This window comes from Sturnus vulgaris, chromosome 3 (assembly GCF_052056855.1).
Source record: "Sturnus vulgaris isolate bStuVul1 chromosome 3, bStuVul1.hap1, whole genome shotgun sequence".
NCBI classification, from domain to species: domain Eukaryota; kingdom Metazoa; phylum Chordata; class Aves; order Passeriformes; family Sturnidae; genus Sturnus; species Sturnus vulgaris.
The window spans coordinates 52,151,846-52,164,421 of NC_142245.1; the positions used below are offsets into that span (position 1 = coordinate 52,151,846).

The 12,576-nt window shown below is 41.0% G+C and overlaps 1 protein-coding gene across 9 annotated transcripts in view; it reads right to left on the bottom strand.

The window, feature by feature from the left end:
• Positions 1-12,576, bottom strand: part of NHSL1 (NHS like 1) — a 178,006-nt gene that overhangs the window by 35,461 nt on the left and 129,969 nt on the right. For all 9 annotated transcript variants that reach the window (XM_088161651.1, XM_088161649.1, XM_088161648.1 and 6 more), the window contains exon 3: positions 1,899-2,026. In XM_088161651.1, the coding sequence (XP_088017777.1) occupies positions 1,899-2,026 (128 nt within the window). The remainder of the gene's footprint in view (positions 1-1,898; positions 2,027-12,576) is intronic.

Here is a 12,576-nt window from a genome sequence, read left to right on the forward strand (position 1 = left end):
AATAAACAGAGATACTGGTCAAAAAATTCCACAAAAGAAAGTTATACAATATGAATGGAGAATCATGCTACAGTTTACAAGAAATTTATGTCTTTGTGAGATGGAAATAGGAGTGGTAGGGCTAAGGCTAAGGTTCCGAGATAATCAGTAACAGCCAAGACTGTCAGTTTGGCAGCTATCTTTCTCCACAGCTCTGAATCATTCTTTCAGCTATAACATTTAAAGAAACCTATTCCAATCTGAAATGGGAGTGATGTCCTATATTTAAAGCATACTTAGTTGCATTAATTTTCTCCAGAATGCACAGAAATTGTTAGTAACACATTATGTTAACACTCAAAAAACCCTTAACCAAGAAAGGATGACAGCTCTTAGTCTCCAAGAATCCTCACCCATGCTTATATACTTTCATGCAAATTGTTTAAAGAGAAGTGTATTTATGTTTTTTAAATGTTATGTTAGTTTTATATGTGCAGATGGTTATATGCTGCACAGCACTGGCCAGGACAAGTCGATGACATAAACGTATGCATTTATGTGCAGTACATTAATAGCAACAAACAAGGTGTTAATACTTTCCCCAGTGGAAATAATAATTCCATTGGTTTCAGCAAGGTTTTGCAAATTACCATTATAATGCATTCCACAGTATGAATGTGCTTTACATTCTCGGCTCACTGCCAGTACATACCACACACAGCTAAACAAGATGCTCTGACATTCCCTGCCAATATACAGATAAAATGCAATCACCACCTGGAAGAGAGACTCTACATATTCCACAACGTCTTTTATTATGTGACTAAAGCTCATGAAGGATAAAACTGAAAACACTGTACTCTTTAAAACACATTCTCAGGGTCTGCAAGTTTTACTGATAAGAGTTATTTGATCCATACTACAGAGGGACATATGGTTTAGCAACAATTCAAAGAAATTAAACTGTATTACAATCAAGGATGTCCTCCTGCTCTCGAAGCAAGAGCTGGTTTTGGCAAAGTATTCTAGACTATCTGTCTTGGAAATGCCATGAGCTATGGCACTTCAGCTTTACAGGCACGCTCCAGTGGATCTCACTATCCACCCCAGCAGTAACATCCTAAACCACTACACCACAATCAGCCTTTCCTTCAGAGTCCACAGGCACAACAGGATAAAGACAGGAGAGGAGAATTTTTCTTCTTCAGAACAATAACACAACTTACTAGTTCTGCAACTGAAATCTATATAAATTGATGTATGAAGCAATACGGCTTCATAACTTTCTTAAAACTTGTGATCAACAGTTCCTTCTCTTTAATTTATTTCTAGATTCTAAGCTAAGTACACTGGGAGTTGAGATGTCGGACTATAAGCATGAAAATCATGAAGTAAACTGAAAGGCAATGAACCCAACTTAGTGGACAATCTTCATTTTCTGGATGTCTTTACCAAACAGCTGAGATGCATTAGGACAAAACCCCTATCTGAGTAACTGCCTGTATTAGCAATGCAAAATGGGCACCTACCCAAGTTACAATTTAAGGAAGCTGATGGCTGCTGAATAGCTCTTCCTGCTACTTGAAGGTAAACACTTAGCAGCTACCCTTGCTGGGATCTTCCCTCCAGTTAGCAGCTACCCTTGCTGGGATCTTCCCTCCAGAATATTACCAAGGCCTTCCTGCTTTCACACTCTGAACATGCCAGTAGGAATTTTATAAAACTATATGGGTGGAATTGGGAGTTTTAAGAGATCATGAAAGTCAGATGAACTACTATCACTGCAATTCAAAGAAATAAACATCTTTGTGATCCTCTAAAAATCCTGCTTTATTTGAACAGTGTTATGGCGGGCAATTAAGCTAAATTAAGTCTTAATTAAAGTATTTTTTTTCCAGTACTTTGCCCCCCACCATTACCTTTTGTTCAATTTCTTCATAATCATCCTGGTAACTTCCACAGATTGCACTGGAGGACGAGGAGAAGGTGGGGCCCTGAGAGTAATACTGGGAGCTCCGGTAGCCATCCCGCCGCAGCTTGTCACACTCTGCCGAAAGAAAGAGAAACAGGAGGTGAAACCATGGCAAGAGCCATTACTGTTTATGCTTGTTCAATGGCATTCAAGTACTGAATGCTCTTCTGAAAATGTTTACCGTGCATTAACATTGTCTGCTGCCCCAAGTGACAAAACCCAAGGGCGCGTTCCTCATATCTGTATCTATAATTCCTCCTCCCTCACATGTGTGACATACGTAAGCCCACACATAGCGTATTAACCCAGGCAATGGCAATGCTTTGGAAAGAAGAGGGAAATAGATTTCTTTATTTATTTGAGGCCTGGCTGGGTGTCTTGACAGATGGCAGCATCTTGCAGGATGGGAGATGGATGCACGCGAGTAACTCCAGGGGTCTCATTTGCCAGGCCGGTAGACATCTATTATATGCCTTACACTTGAAATGATGATGATGTTGCTCACTACTCGAGCACCATCTGCTAAATAACTTTGGCACTGACCACTTGTCTTGTCTTCCTGTCCGTGGAAGAGACCATTTACTGTGATTTTGGAGAGAGGAATACAAATCACAGGGATCTCAAAATCTCGTGCTGCTGTACAGCACATGTAGTGCAATACTACAGAGTTTCTAAAGTTCAGAAAGAACTCAGAGCAGACATGCATCCCCACTCACAATAGCCAAAATTCCAGTCAGCACTGCATCCCCCTCATCAAGTTTTTCCACAATCATCTTCCTGCCTCCTAATTGATATTCAGTGTGATTGTGCTAAAGAATAACAGACGCCAGAGCATAAGGAAAAATTAAATGTTCAAGATGCAGCAACCAAACTCATCAGACCAGTTAGCTTTACATTTCCAAAGACAGATATCTGAATCTTTTGAAAGATGATGAAAGCAAGATGAAATTAAGTATTTGGTATACTTCCATTTAAGGAACTGAAATTTCTACACAATACACAGTCATTATCACAACACAAAGCAGTTTTATTGTCACTTGCTGGAGAATGCCTTTCTGTGATGATATCATCTGTCTGCCTATCTTCTGAATACTCCTTAAAATAGAAAAGATGCAATGCTTATACCAAGGGCAAGGCTTTAGAAAGGCTTTTGCCTGGCAAATGATTAGGTGGAGTTACAATGTGCAACTCCAGCATACTTGTCCTTTATTATGCCCAGATGCTTCTGGGACCGAGGTCTGGAGGACTTGTGCTGACAGGTTAACTGACCTACAGCAACCACAGATCCGTGAGGATTAAATCACTAAGGACTCCACTGTATCTGCACATGAACACTGAAGAGGCAAGCATACACTCTGACAAGCAGCCATTTCCATCAGCGCCAGCTTGCCTATGTATCCTTGCCTACGTATCCCTAAGGCGTCAAAAAGGGCAGTATGGCAGGAACCTTTCCTTCTCTCTCAATTCAAGGACCAACAGGGGCAGTGTGGGTTTTGAGATCCAAATCAATGGCTGTTATCTCAGAAGCAGAAGGCTGGTAACCCTGTTTATGCATTCCACATGTGTAAGCACGCTGACACTGTGCACATCTGGCAAACTGTTGCTATACTTCAGGAGGGGGGTGAAAAATGACTGTCATCAACCACAGCAAAGCAAATTCCTCCACCACCATTCCAAATTTAGTACTGGATCCAGCCAGATTCAGCACATAACACTCACAGATGTGAGCACCCTGATGGGTTATTTGCTGGTTTGAGCTACAAATGAGCAGGGTAAGGGGACTGTGGCAGAACAAGACAGCTCCAAAGACTTGAATCAACTTGTAGCACAGGTTAACACGCTAAGTTGTCAACTTAGACACTGCAACTTTTACCTTCAGAGGAATCATTAATCACTGCAAACAAAAGTGAATATAACCTAAGGGGAGCATAAGAATGCAGTTATTTTTCCTCCCATTTTTGGGCTAAGGCTAGTGTCTTTGCTGGCCACTCGCAGCCGCAACTTTCCAACATCAGACATCATGGCACACCACCAGAAAAAAGCCTGTGGTGATTTGACCTGGGCTAGATGCCAGATGCCCACCAAAGCTGCTCTATCACTCTCTTCCTCTGAAGAGAGCTGGGCAGGAGAGAGGAAATACAACAAAAGGCTCATGAGCTGAGAAAAGGACAAGGAGAGATCACTCACCAGGTAAAACCACAGGCAAAACAGTCTTGATTTAGGGGACTTAGTTGAATTTATTACCAATCAAAGTAAGAGCATGATAATGAGAGGTAAAGCAAATCCTAAAAAACACACTCCACCCACTCCTCCCCTCATTCCCATGCTTAACTTTATTCCCAATTCTCTAACTCTTCCCCACACAGCAGTGCAGGCAAATGGGGCTATGGTCAGTTCATCATGTTGCTCCTGCTGCTACTTCTTCTTCAGGGAGGTCATTCCCTTGCTTCAGTGTGCAGTTCCTTCCATGGGAGACAGTCGTCTAAAAATTCTCCAACGTGAGCCCTTCCCATGCACTACAATTCTCCACAAACTGCTCCAGCAGTGGTTGTCCCATGGGTGCAGTCCTTCAGGAACAGTCTGCTTCAGTGTGGGCTCCCCACAGGGTCAGAAGTCCTGCCAGCAAATCTGCTCTTGCTCGGGCTTCTCTATCCGTGGATTCCCAGGGCCTGCCAGGAGCGTGCTCCAGTGGGGGCTTCCCATGGAGTCACAGGAACTCTTCCAGAGGCGACAGGCTCTTCTGGAGCGTGGTAGATGAACGCTCTGATATTAACTGTTGGACCTTACTTATTTTCCTACCCAAGAAGGTGAACACGATGAATAGTGCACCTCGTGAAGGCCAGAAAAGCTCCAAAAACTTAATGGAATCAACACTGAAGGTCTCAAGTCCACCACAAGTTCAAGTGGATTGTCAGTAACAACCCGTCAGCTTATCAAGCTCACAGCCTCCCACTGTTCACAACACAAAATCCGTGTAACTTCAGAAGTTATTGCAGAAACATTGCTGATGAAGCCAAAATTGCCAAAAACTGCTAGGTGAAACCAAGAAAAAGGTGGTTTGTCCCCAAGAACAGCTGTCCTATTTATGTACTGTAACTGTACATATTGCAGCACATGGCACCCAAGTCCAGCAAACCTCCCCAGAGGCCTTAGGCAGGTAGGTATCTTTTATTTCATGTGGCCTACAAGCACAACACAAGGTCAAACATTGCACTGACTGGAGGTGCTGTCACTGCCAAACCAAGGGTGGCAACAGCTGTTTAAAAACTGTTCAAGCTGGAGGCTCCTCCCCTCCATCTCCTTACTCTTATTAGAGGTGCACACAGTCTTCTGTAAGTGATCAGGTTCATATTTTTTAGATATAGGGGTTTTATTTTTGTAAAAAGATACTGATGAAGAAGCTAGAGATACTCACTCTAGGAAATACTCCAGATACTTAGTTTTGGAAAGACTCCCTTCTTCCCAGAGGAGCACTATGTTGTCCTAAGTCTGACAACCCCAAACAGAAAAGAGCACTACACACTAAGTAAAAAAAGTTCTTAGTTATGCATGTTATTTCAGAGATGTCTGTACTGAAGCTGACAAGGCAAGAGAAGGATCCATCCAGTTCCAGTTATTAAAAATCTTCATTTTAAAGAATGACAATACATTAGCACCAGCTGAATCAGGGACTTACACACTCTTGGCTGCCATGTCTCACATTATACAACATGCAAAACTGTGCATAGCATTTCCGTATTTCCGCCAAAAACTGCCAGGTTGAACCCAAAGACACAAACACCCACTCCTGAGGATGCACTTGCCAGTCCAAATCTGCAGCACATGCTGCAGACAAGCTCAAAGTCATAATTTTCATGTAAATCTAATCTGAAATGTGCAACAATATGATTATGCCCCAGATAAACCAATTTTGCTCACACTAACATTAATTCCAGGACAATCAGGAAAGTGTTATTGCTTTGGCAATTGCAATTGGTGGCTCCATGGGGTAGTGCCACAACTCAAGAGTCTGAAGCTACCTCTCCTTCCTGACTGCTTCTGGGGCTAACTGCACAAGGACATTGCCTGTCACCTTCTGCCATCCTGCAAGTGCTTTTCTGGATAGGTGAAACCATAGATTAGTTCCTGTTTTCCTTCTACACTAGTGATATGTTAAATTTCAGAACCTCCTCGGTATTAGAAGCACTGTTTAAAAATTACTGTCATTAGATTCTATTATAATTTATTTCCGTGGTACAAGTGAAATCCTCCCTAAAAAAATGAAATTTTTCCTTGTGTTTTGCTGTTCACAGGGTGGTTTTAGTTAACTGTGAAGGAAGTGCGTGGAAAATGCAGTCAAAGCCCTTTTAATGGACCCCTCATAATTTCCACAGTTATTAGAACAGGCTTGGGAAACACAACCAAAGCAAATATGTTAAAGCTGTCAGTGCCCAACACAATCATGCCCAAATCTCTGCCATGTACCCAGACACACGAATATTTGCTCAGGATTGCAATACTGCAGCCTTTGCTAAACCTTGGCATCAGACAGAAGCACGCTGGGGACATGTCCTGTGCATCACCCATCTCTGCTCTCTTCCCTCCTGCCGAACAAGCTGGGGAACAGGCAGGTACCTGCAGCAGCAAACTGAGAGCAAAGTCAACCAACCATGTGCAATTCTGCACCAGAGTTTTGAGCCACAGGCGCTGAATTCAGCACTGCTGTGAATAACTCAACCTCTCCATATGAAAGCTTGTGGTCTTTTTGACAGACTGTCAGGCCAAGTGTATGAAAATAGCTCCGAGGCCTCTCAGCTCAGATCTCTCTGTTTCATACAAGGAACTTGCATGCGCCCAAGTCGGTAACACACAGTAGTGAGTCTCAAACACAGAGGTAATTTGCTGCTTTTCCAACAACTGAAACCATATTCTCGCATGGTAATTTGAGCCACGAATCACGGGAGTGAACAGAAGGCACAGCACTGATACCTCAGTAATTCGTCTGACATGGTATTACCATGGTAAAGCAGGATTAAGGTTTACCTTGTTGGACCTGCACGCCGCACCGTGCCACGACAGATGGAAGGCTGGGTTTGCTGGGAGGGGACCGGATGCACTGGCTCTTTTCCTCTCCTTAGCCAACTTTGGTAATGTTTTGTACCTGCTGAGCTTCCTACCCATGAAACTCGTTGCTGTGTCTTGAAATTTATATGAAGGAAAATGCATTACCTTGTCAGAAGCAGAACTGATCAGAAGGACATGGATTCAGCTATTTGCAGAAGTTGTGCTTTGTTTTTCTCTTATTGCAAATAAACTGTGCACAAGTGTTACTTTTAACAAGCTTCTTCATAAAACGATTATTTTGCTTGTCAGTATTAAGGCGCCCCATATACACTTCTCTGCAGGGAGAAAGCCTGCAGGTGCTGGTTTCCAGGGCTAGAGCCTGAGACCTCTCCCTAAGGCAAAGCCCCAGCATGAGCACACAGCCACAGCTTTATGCCAACACCTTGGACCAGTCCTTCACATCTCAGGCCTGAAAGTGCACCCATCACTCACTAACTTAGTCCTAATGAGATTACTCAGATTACTCCTGTAAGCAAACACTGCTCACAAGACTATTGCAGGATCAGGCCTAAAGCTCTGTAGCTGTCTACATCCACGTGTACACACTCAGGCACACTCTCACAAGCAGATATTGAAGAGTCTAATATTACAAAATTAAAATCCACGTTTCTAAATATTTATTAGAAACCAGAAAAGGCACTGGCTAAAGAATTAAACTACCATGATGCTGACAAGTATAAACTTAGAAACTTAGCATCAAAATTATTCAGACATCTAAATAGCTCCCATTAGCTTGGAACAACTACCCATCTCATTGCATGGGTCAAGCAATGAAAAGACAGGAAAGTCATATCCTGGAAACATCTGAGTTTTCCCTGTATGCAAGAGCAGGACTTTGAACTCAAAACTAATTGTTAAAATCCAAAGAGAAAATCTAAGTCGGACCAGGACCAGATGTGCTGCCCACCTGGCAGAGCTGCCCTGAGCTGCTGAAACAAAAATTCCCAGGTACAGAGGTAGAAAGGGGAAAGACCAGCACACACATCACTTACTTTCATACCCCCTCTTGCTGGCTCCTTGTCAGCAAGAAGGGACATGTGACAAGCTGACAGCTTCATCTGCATGCCTGAAAACCTATCTCAGCTGAAGTCTGGATGACTTCTTGGCAGAGCCTTTCATGTTATAACTTGCATTTTCCTATTTTTCTTATTTTTTCCTTTTTCTTTTTTTTACTTCAGAGAGGCTATTAACTGCTCAAGTCAGCTAAACTGTCAACTACAGAAATAAATCTGCTGACTACTATATTAAAACACATTAATCCATTCACTGCGCATATCACTGGAAAACCACTCTACTCCCAGGGTCAGAAATCTCTTTTTTTTCAGTCTTTAAACATTGTAGTTAACTTCTGTAAATATGCCCAAACCATGTTCCTCCCCTAAGTCACAACTACAAACACTGTCTTACAAGTAGCTTTTCAAAATTTCACCTAAAACCAGACAGACTGTAGTATAGTATTCATTTGTCTTGTAAATGCAAACTGTTTAAAATTACCTCTTACTTTAGAGGTGACACTGCACTTTAATAATCAATGTATTACTGCTTTTGGTTTTAGAAGAAATTACTTTCACCACTGGTAAGTAACTGCATATAATTTTAATTTATAGAGACTTTGATAGACTTTGAATTTGTTTTTCCAGTTGAATTGAGTCAACTAAGATCTTGTGGGCTTGTGACAGACAGGCGTGGGTGTCAGAGACCTGGATTTCTGAGCCAGCACTGCTGCATTCGAGCAAATCGTGGTGTATTAGATCCAGCCAAGGACTTACATCCTTGCAGACAGACAAGGCATGATCTAAATTTCACATATGTGCCTCCTAAATTCAGAGTCCAAACAGTTATGTATGCACTACCTGCAGCGTATGGACACACAGAAATGGGTGTCAGGATAAATCCAACTAAGGAAGAACCTGATATGCCTTAACTCTTATCATTACCACACCAGTAATGGCTGGTGCTGGGTCCAGTGCTGCAGGCCCTTCTCATGAGGGGCAAAAGAATCTAACAAGGGATATCAATATCTTTGCTTCTATGGATGATGTGCTTTTGCAAGCCAAAAGTATTTTTCATTTAGATACAAATTTAAGTTCCTTACAGACAAGGTGAGCACAAGCTAAACCTCCAGCTTACTAATGGTGTATTCAGAACACTAAGCAAAATGTTGTCACCTGTAACAGCCAGAGTCGTGCTTAGTTTGAGACTGTCATATGATCTGGTGCTAAGTACCGAAACACACTCTGAGCACCAAACCAGAACCTCCCCAAAGGGCATGGCTGCCTCTCTGCTTGCTCACAGCACTGTGGATAAAACCAAGGTAACACTTGACTATGCAGTTAACTGGGGAATTTCAGGGAGGTAACTTTTCAAGATAAAGAGCTTGTTGAGAATGATTACGTCTGGGACCATAATTAAAACAGACACCCTAGTTCAAAGGTTTCTTTGGTTAGTAAATCTAACTGAAATTACTACCCTTCACTCTGTGCCCCTTTATAGTTCCCTCATTTGTAAACTGGAGTTAGGAATGCACAGTTCTCTGTGTGTAGATGAGACAGACTATATAAAAGCTCAGCTGTACAAAGGCAATCTTGTTTCTCACAAATATCTCAAGTTAAATATGACTTCAAAAAAACGCAGCTCAATTTAACTCCAACACAGCACCTATTTTTGTCCCTGGATCTAAATATGCAGCAGACAGCTTGCCTCTACCACTTTACATTCCTCCCAAAAATTCACTCAGCTTGGATCATGTCCCATTTTCTTTAATGCATAAATCCCCGTATCATCTGTAGAACTTGACTATCACAGAGACTGCTTCTATATCAAAGCTTTAAAATATGTTGTAAAGCCACAGCAATGATGCACTTGTGTAACAACTGAACTGTAACCAATGCTGACTGCAAAGCAAGTTCATGAACTTCAGCTGTGATATACTCAGTGCACCATTTTGTTCAGATTCCCAGTTAAACGGGTCAGGGATTTCAACAGATGGAGTACTGTTGCCACCCAGCTGAAAAAACTTCTGCTCAATCTAGCTGCTTTGTCAATCCAGCCAACTTCCTTATTATTCCCATCCCTTGCCCCAAAATACAGTTTTATACTGATATTTCTATCTTTTATCAGTACATACAGAAAAGCCCAAGACAAGCCCAGAGACAGTGAACACAGGTACCAATCTATTTCTTCCATAAGCACCATTTGAAGTGGCAAGTGGCAAAATAAACAAAGAAGTCAGCAGTAAAACATAGTTGTTTGCTTCAAAGCTGTATTACTTGATGAGTAAGTAGCTGAAAGGTCCATTAGACTTTTTAAAAGACTATTTTGCATTTTCTCTCTCATTAATAAGTAGCCACACCCAACCACACAGGTAGCTTTTAAGGACAGATGCTGTACAGTTACCCAGAAACAAAATGTCTTGGGCTCCACGGGGATCAAGGTAATCCTAACACAGGTCTGACAGAGAAGTATGTTGCATGGGTCAACTTCAAAGAAGTCTTACTGAAAGCGAACAAATGTATTTATGTTAGGTCTATTTTCCCACACACACAAATGTTGTCCTGCCATGGTAACTGGAGGCCAGTCCGGCTGGGAAGCCCACCCTTCAAAGTAGCTTCAGGGCTCAGCTGTGCAGACACTTACAGCAGCACAAGGATGGGGCATGGAAGTGCAACATTAAAGGAAAGCAATCCCACAGATTTATTTTCAAGGTCTGTATCAGATAGGAGTGTTTAAGAAGGATCCAAATTAAAAAGAACTCTTAAATGTCAAAATACTGTTAAGTAGGGTCAAGTAAATGTAAACGTGTTGATCATTCCCTTCTCTTCTTGGAGCTTTTAAAGAACAAATACATTTAATACCAACCTTTAATTCCCCAGGTGCCCTACATGATTTAGCGATACAGAAAACCTTTCGAATGGCACCAAAATGCAACAGCCATTACAAATTATATTTGTTAACAAGCTGTCACCAGGGAGTGCTCAAAATAATTATCACCGTTTGTCTCAAGTTAATTTAAATTTCTGCAAGTGCCTTATACGCCTGCATTTAGTGGTGACAAGATGTCTTAAGTATAACAGTGTATTTGCTTCCTTTTCTATCTTTGATGCTTGCATTAAAATAACATTCCCTGCTTTTTCTCTAGCATTTTTATGGGTGTTTGTTGTTTCTTAGACAACTGAACACAGCTAATGTAAAAATATGAAGACATTTTTCATTGTTTTTTCTCCTAGGATTTTTTAAATGTAAAACTTTCTCAAATGCTGCCAACAAGCACATGACATCCTAACTCTAAGACAGTAAGGAGGCAAAAAAGCAAAAAGGAAATAAACTGAAAGTTCAATATTCCTTGTGATGGAAGTTGCTTTACCTAGCACTTAAATAACAATGCTACAGACAGCGGTTTCAGTGTATTCTGTCTACTAAAGGCATTGATCTGAAATGGGTTCAATAATCCTTCAGGTACAGGTTCCTAAAAAACACATTCATCTAGTTTAAGAAAAAATCCCCAGTATTATTTTGAAACAAATTTTATCTTCTTTAAATGCTTTCACTGGAATTGCTTTCACTGCTCATATGTATATCATGCAATCAATCTACATATAACCACTCTTTATGTTTTTACACTCAGCACTGCACTATATAAACCAAACCTAAAAATAGGCAACCTAGATGCTTCCAAGTCGCTCAATTTTGCAGCACAAGACCAGCTTTCAAACACATGCAGTGTAGCCTCTTGGTCAAATTCTGGTTTGTTTCATTTGAGTATTTGCTTTTTGAAATTTCTTATTAGAAAGGGCAGTTGGAGTATGGAACTTGGCCAAAACCATCAACAGATGTACAGTGAATTAATTCAGTAACAGTAAAAAAAGCAGGATACATGAGCAGAAGCTCTGAAAGTAACTTGACAATTGAAACTAAAGTAATGAAAAATTAGTTGATTTCTATTTTTTGATTTTATAGCTCCAAGGCCTTTCAGGAACATATGGTCTACCCCTAGCCTTTAATGGCCTTTTACTTCATTAAGGTTTCCAGTTGGTAAGGAGTTCACATTTTGACATCTCTCTGAACATGAACCAGAGCTATTATCAATATGAAGTGGTTTCCCCTATTTTGCAGCTCTTTAATGAAACATAAGATTATTTTAAGTCCATAATCTTCTCAGCAGGATTATCAACTAGTAGGTCTGACCTTAATATTGCTCATCTGAACAGTGATCTGGCAGATGCACTGAGAAAACAAAGGCTAAACACATACCTGTCTGGAAGGTCTTGCAGCAAGACATAATAGAGGTTTTATGACTAACTACTTAAATCCTGTTTTATTTGACAATGCTAACCAGATGTCTTCTGGAAAACAAATCAACTGTTTCAATCACTGCTGCTTAAATACATTCCTTGAATTTGGCCAACAAAGCTAAACAGAAGCTAGAGTCAGCCAAATCCAGCTCTTCTGAAGATGAGATAATAAATGAATCATTGCAGACATTGAACAACAAGCCCTATATTATGTACGTAGTTTGAATCAAC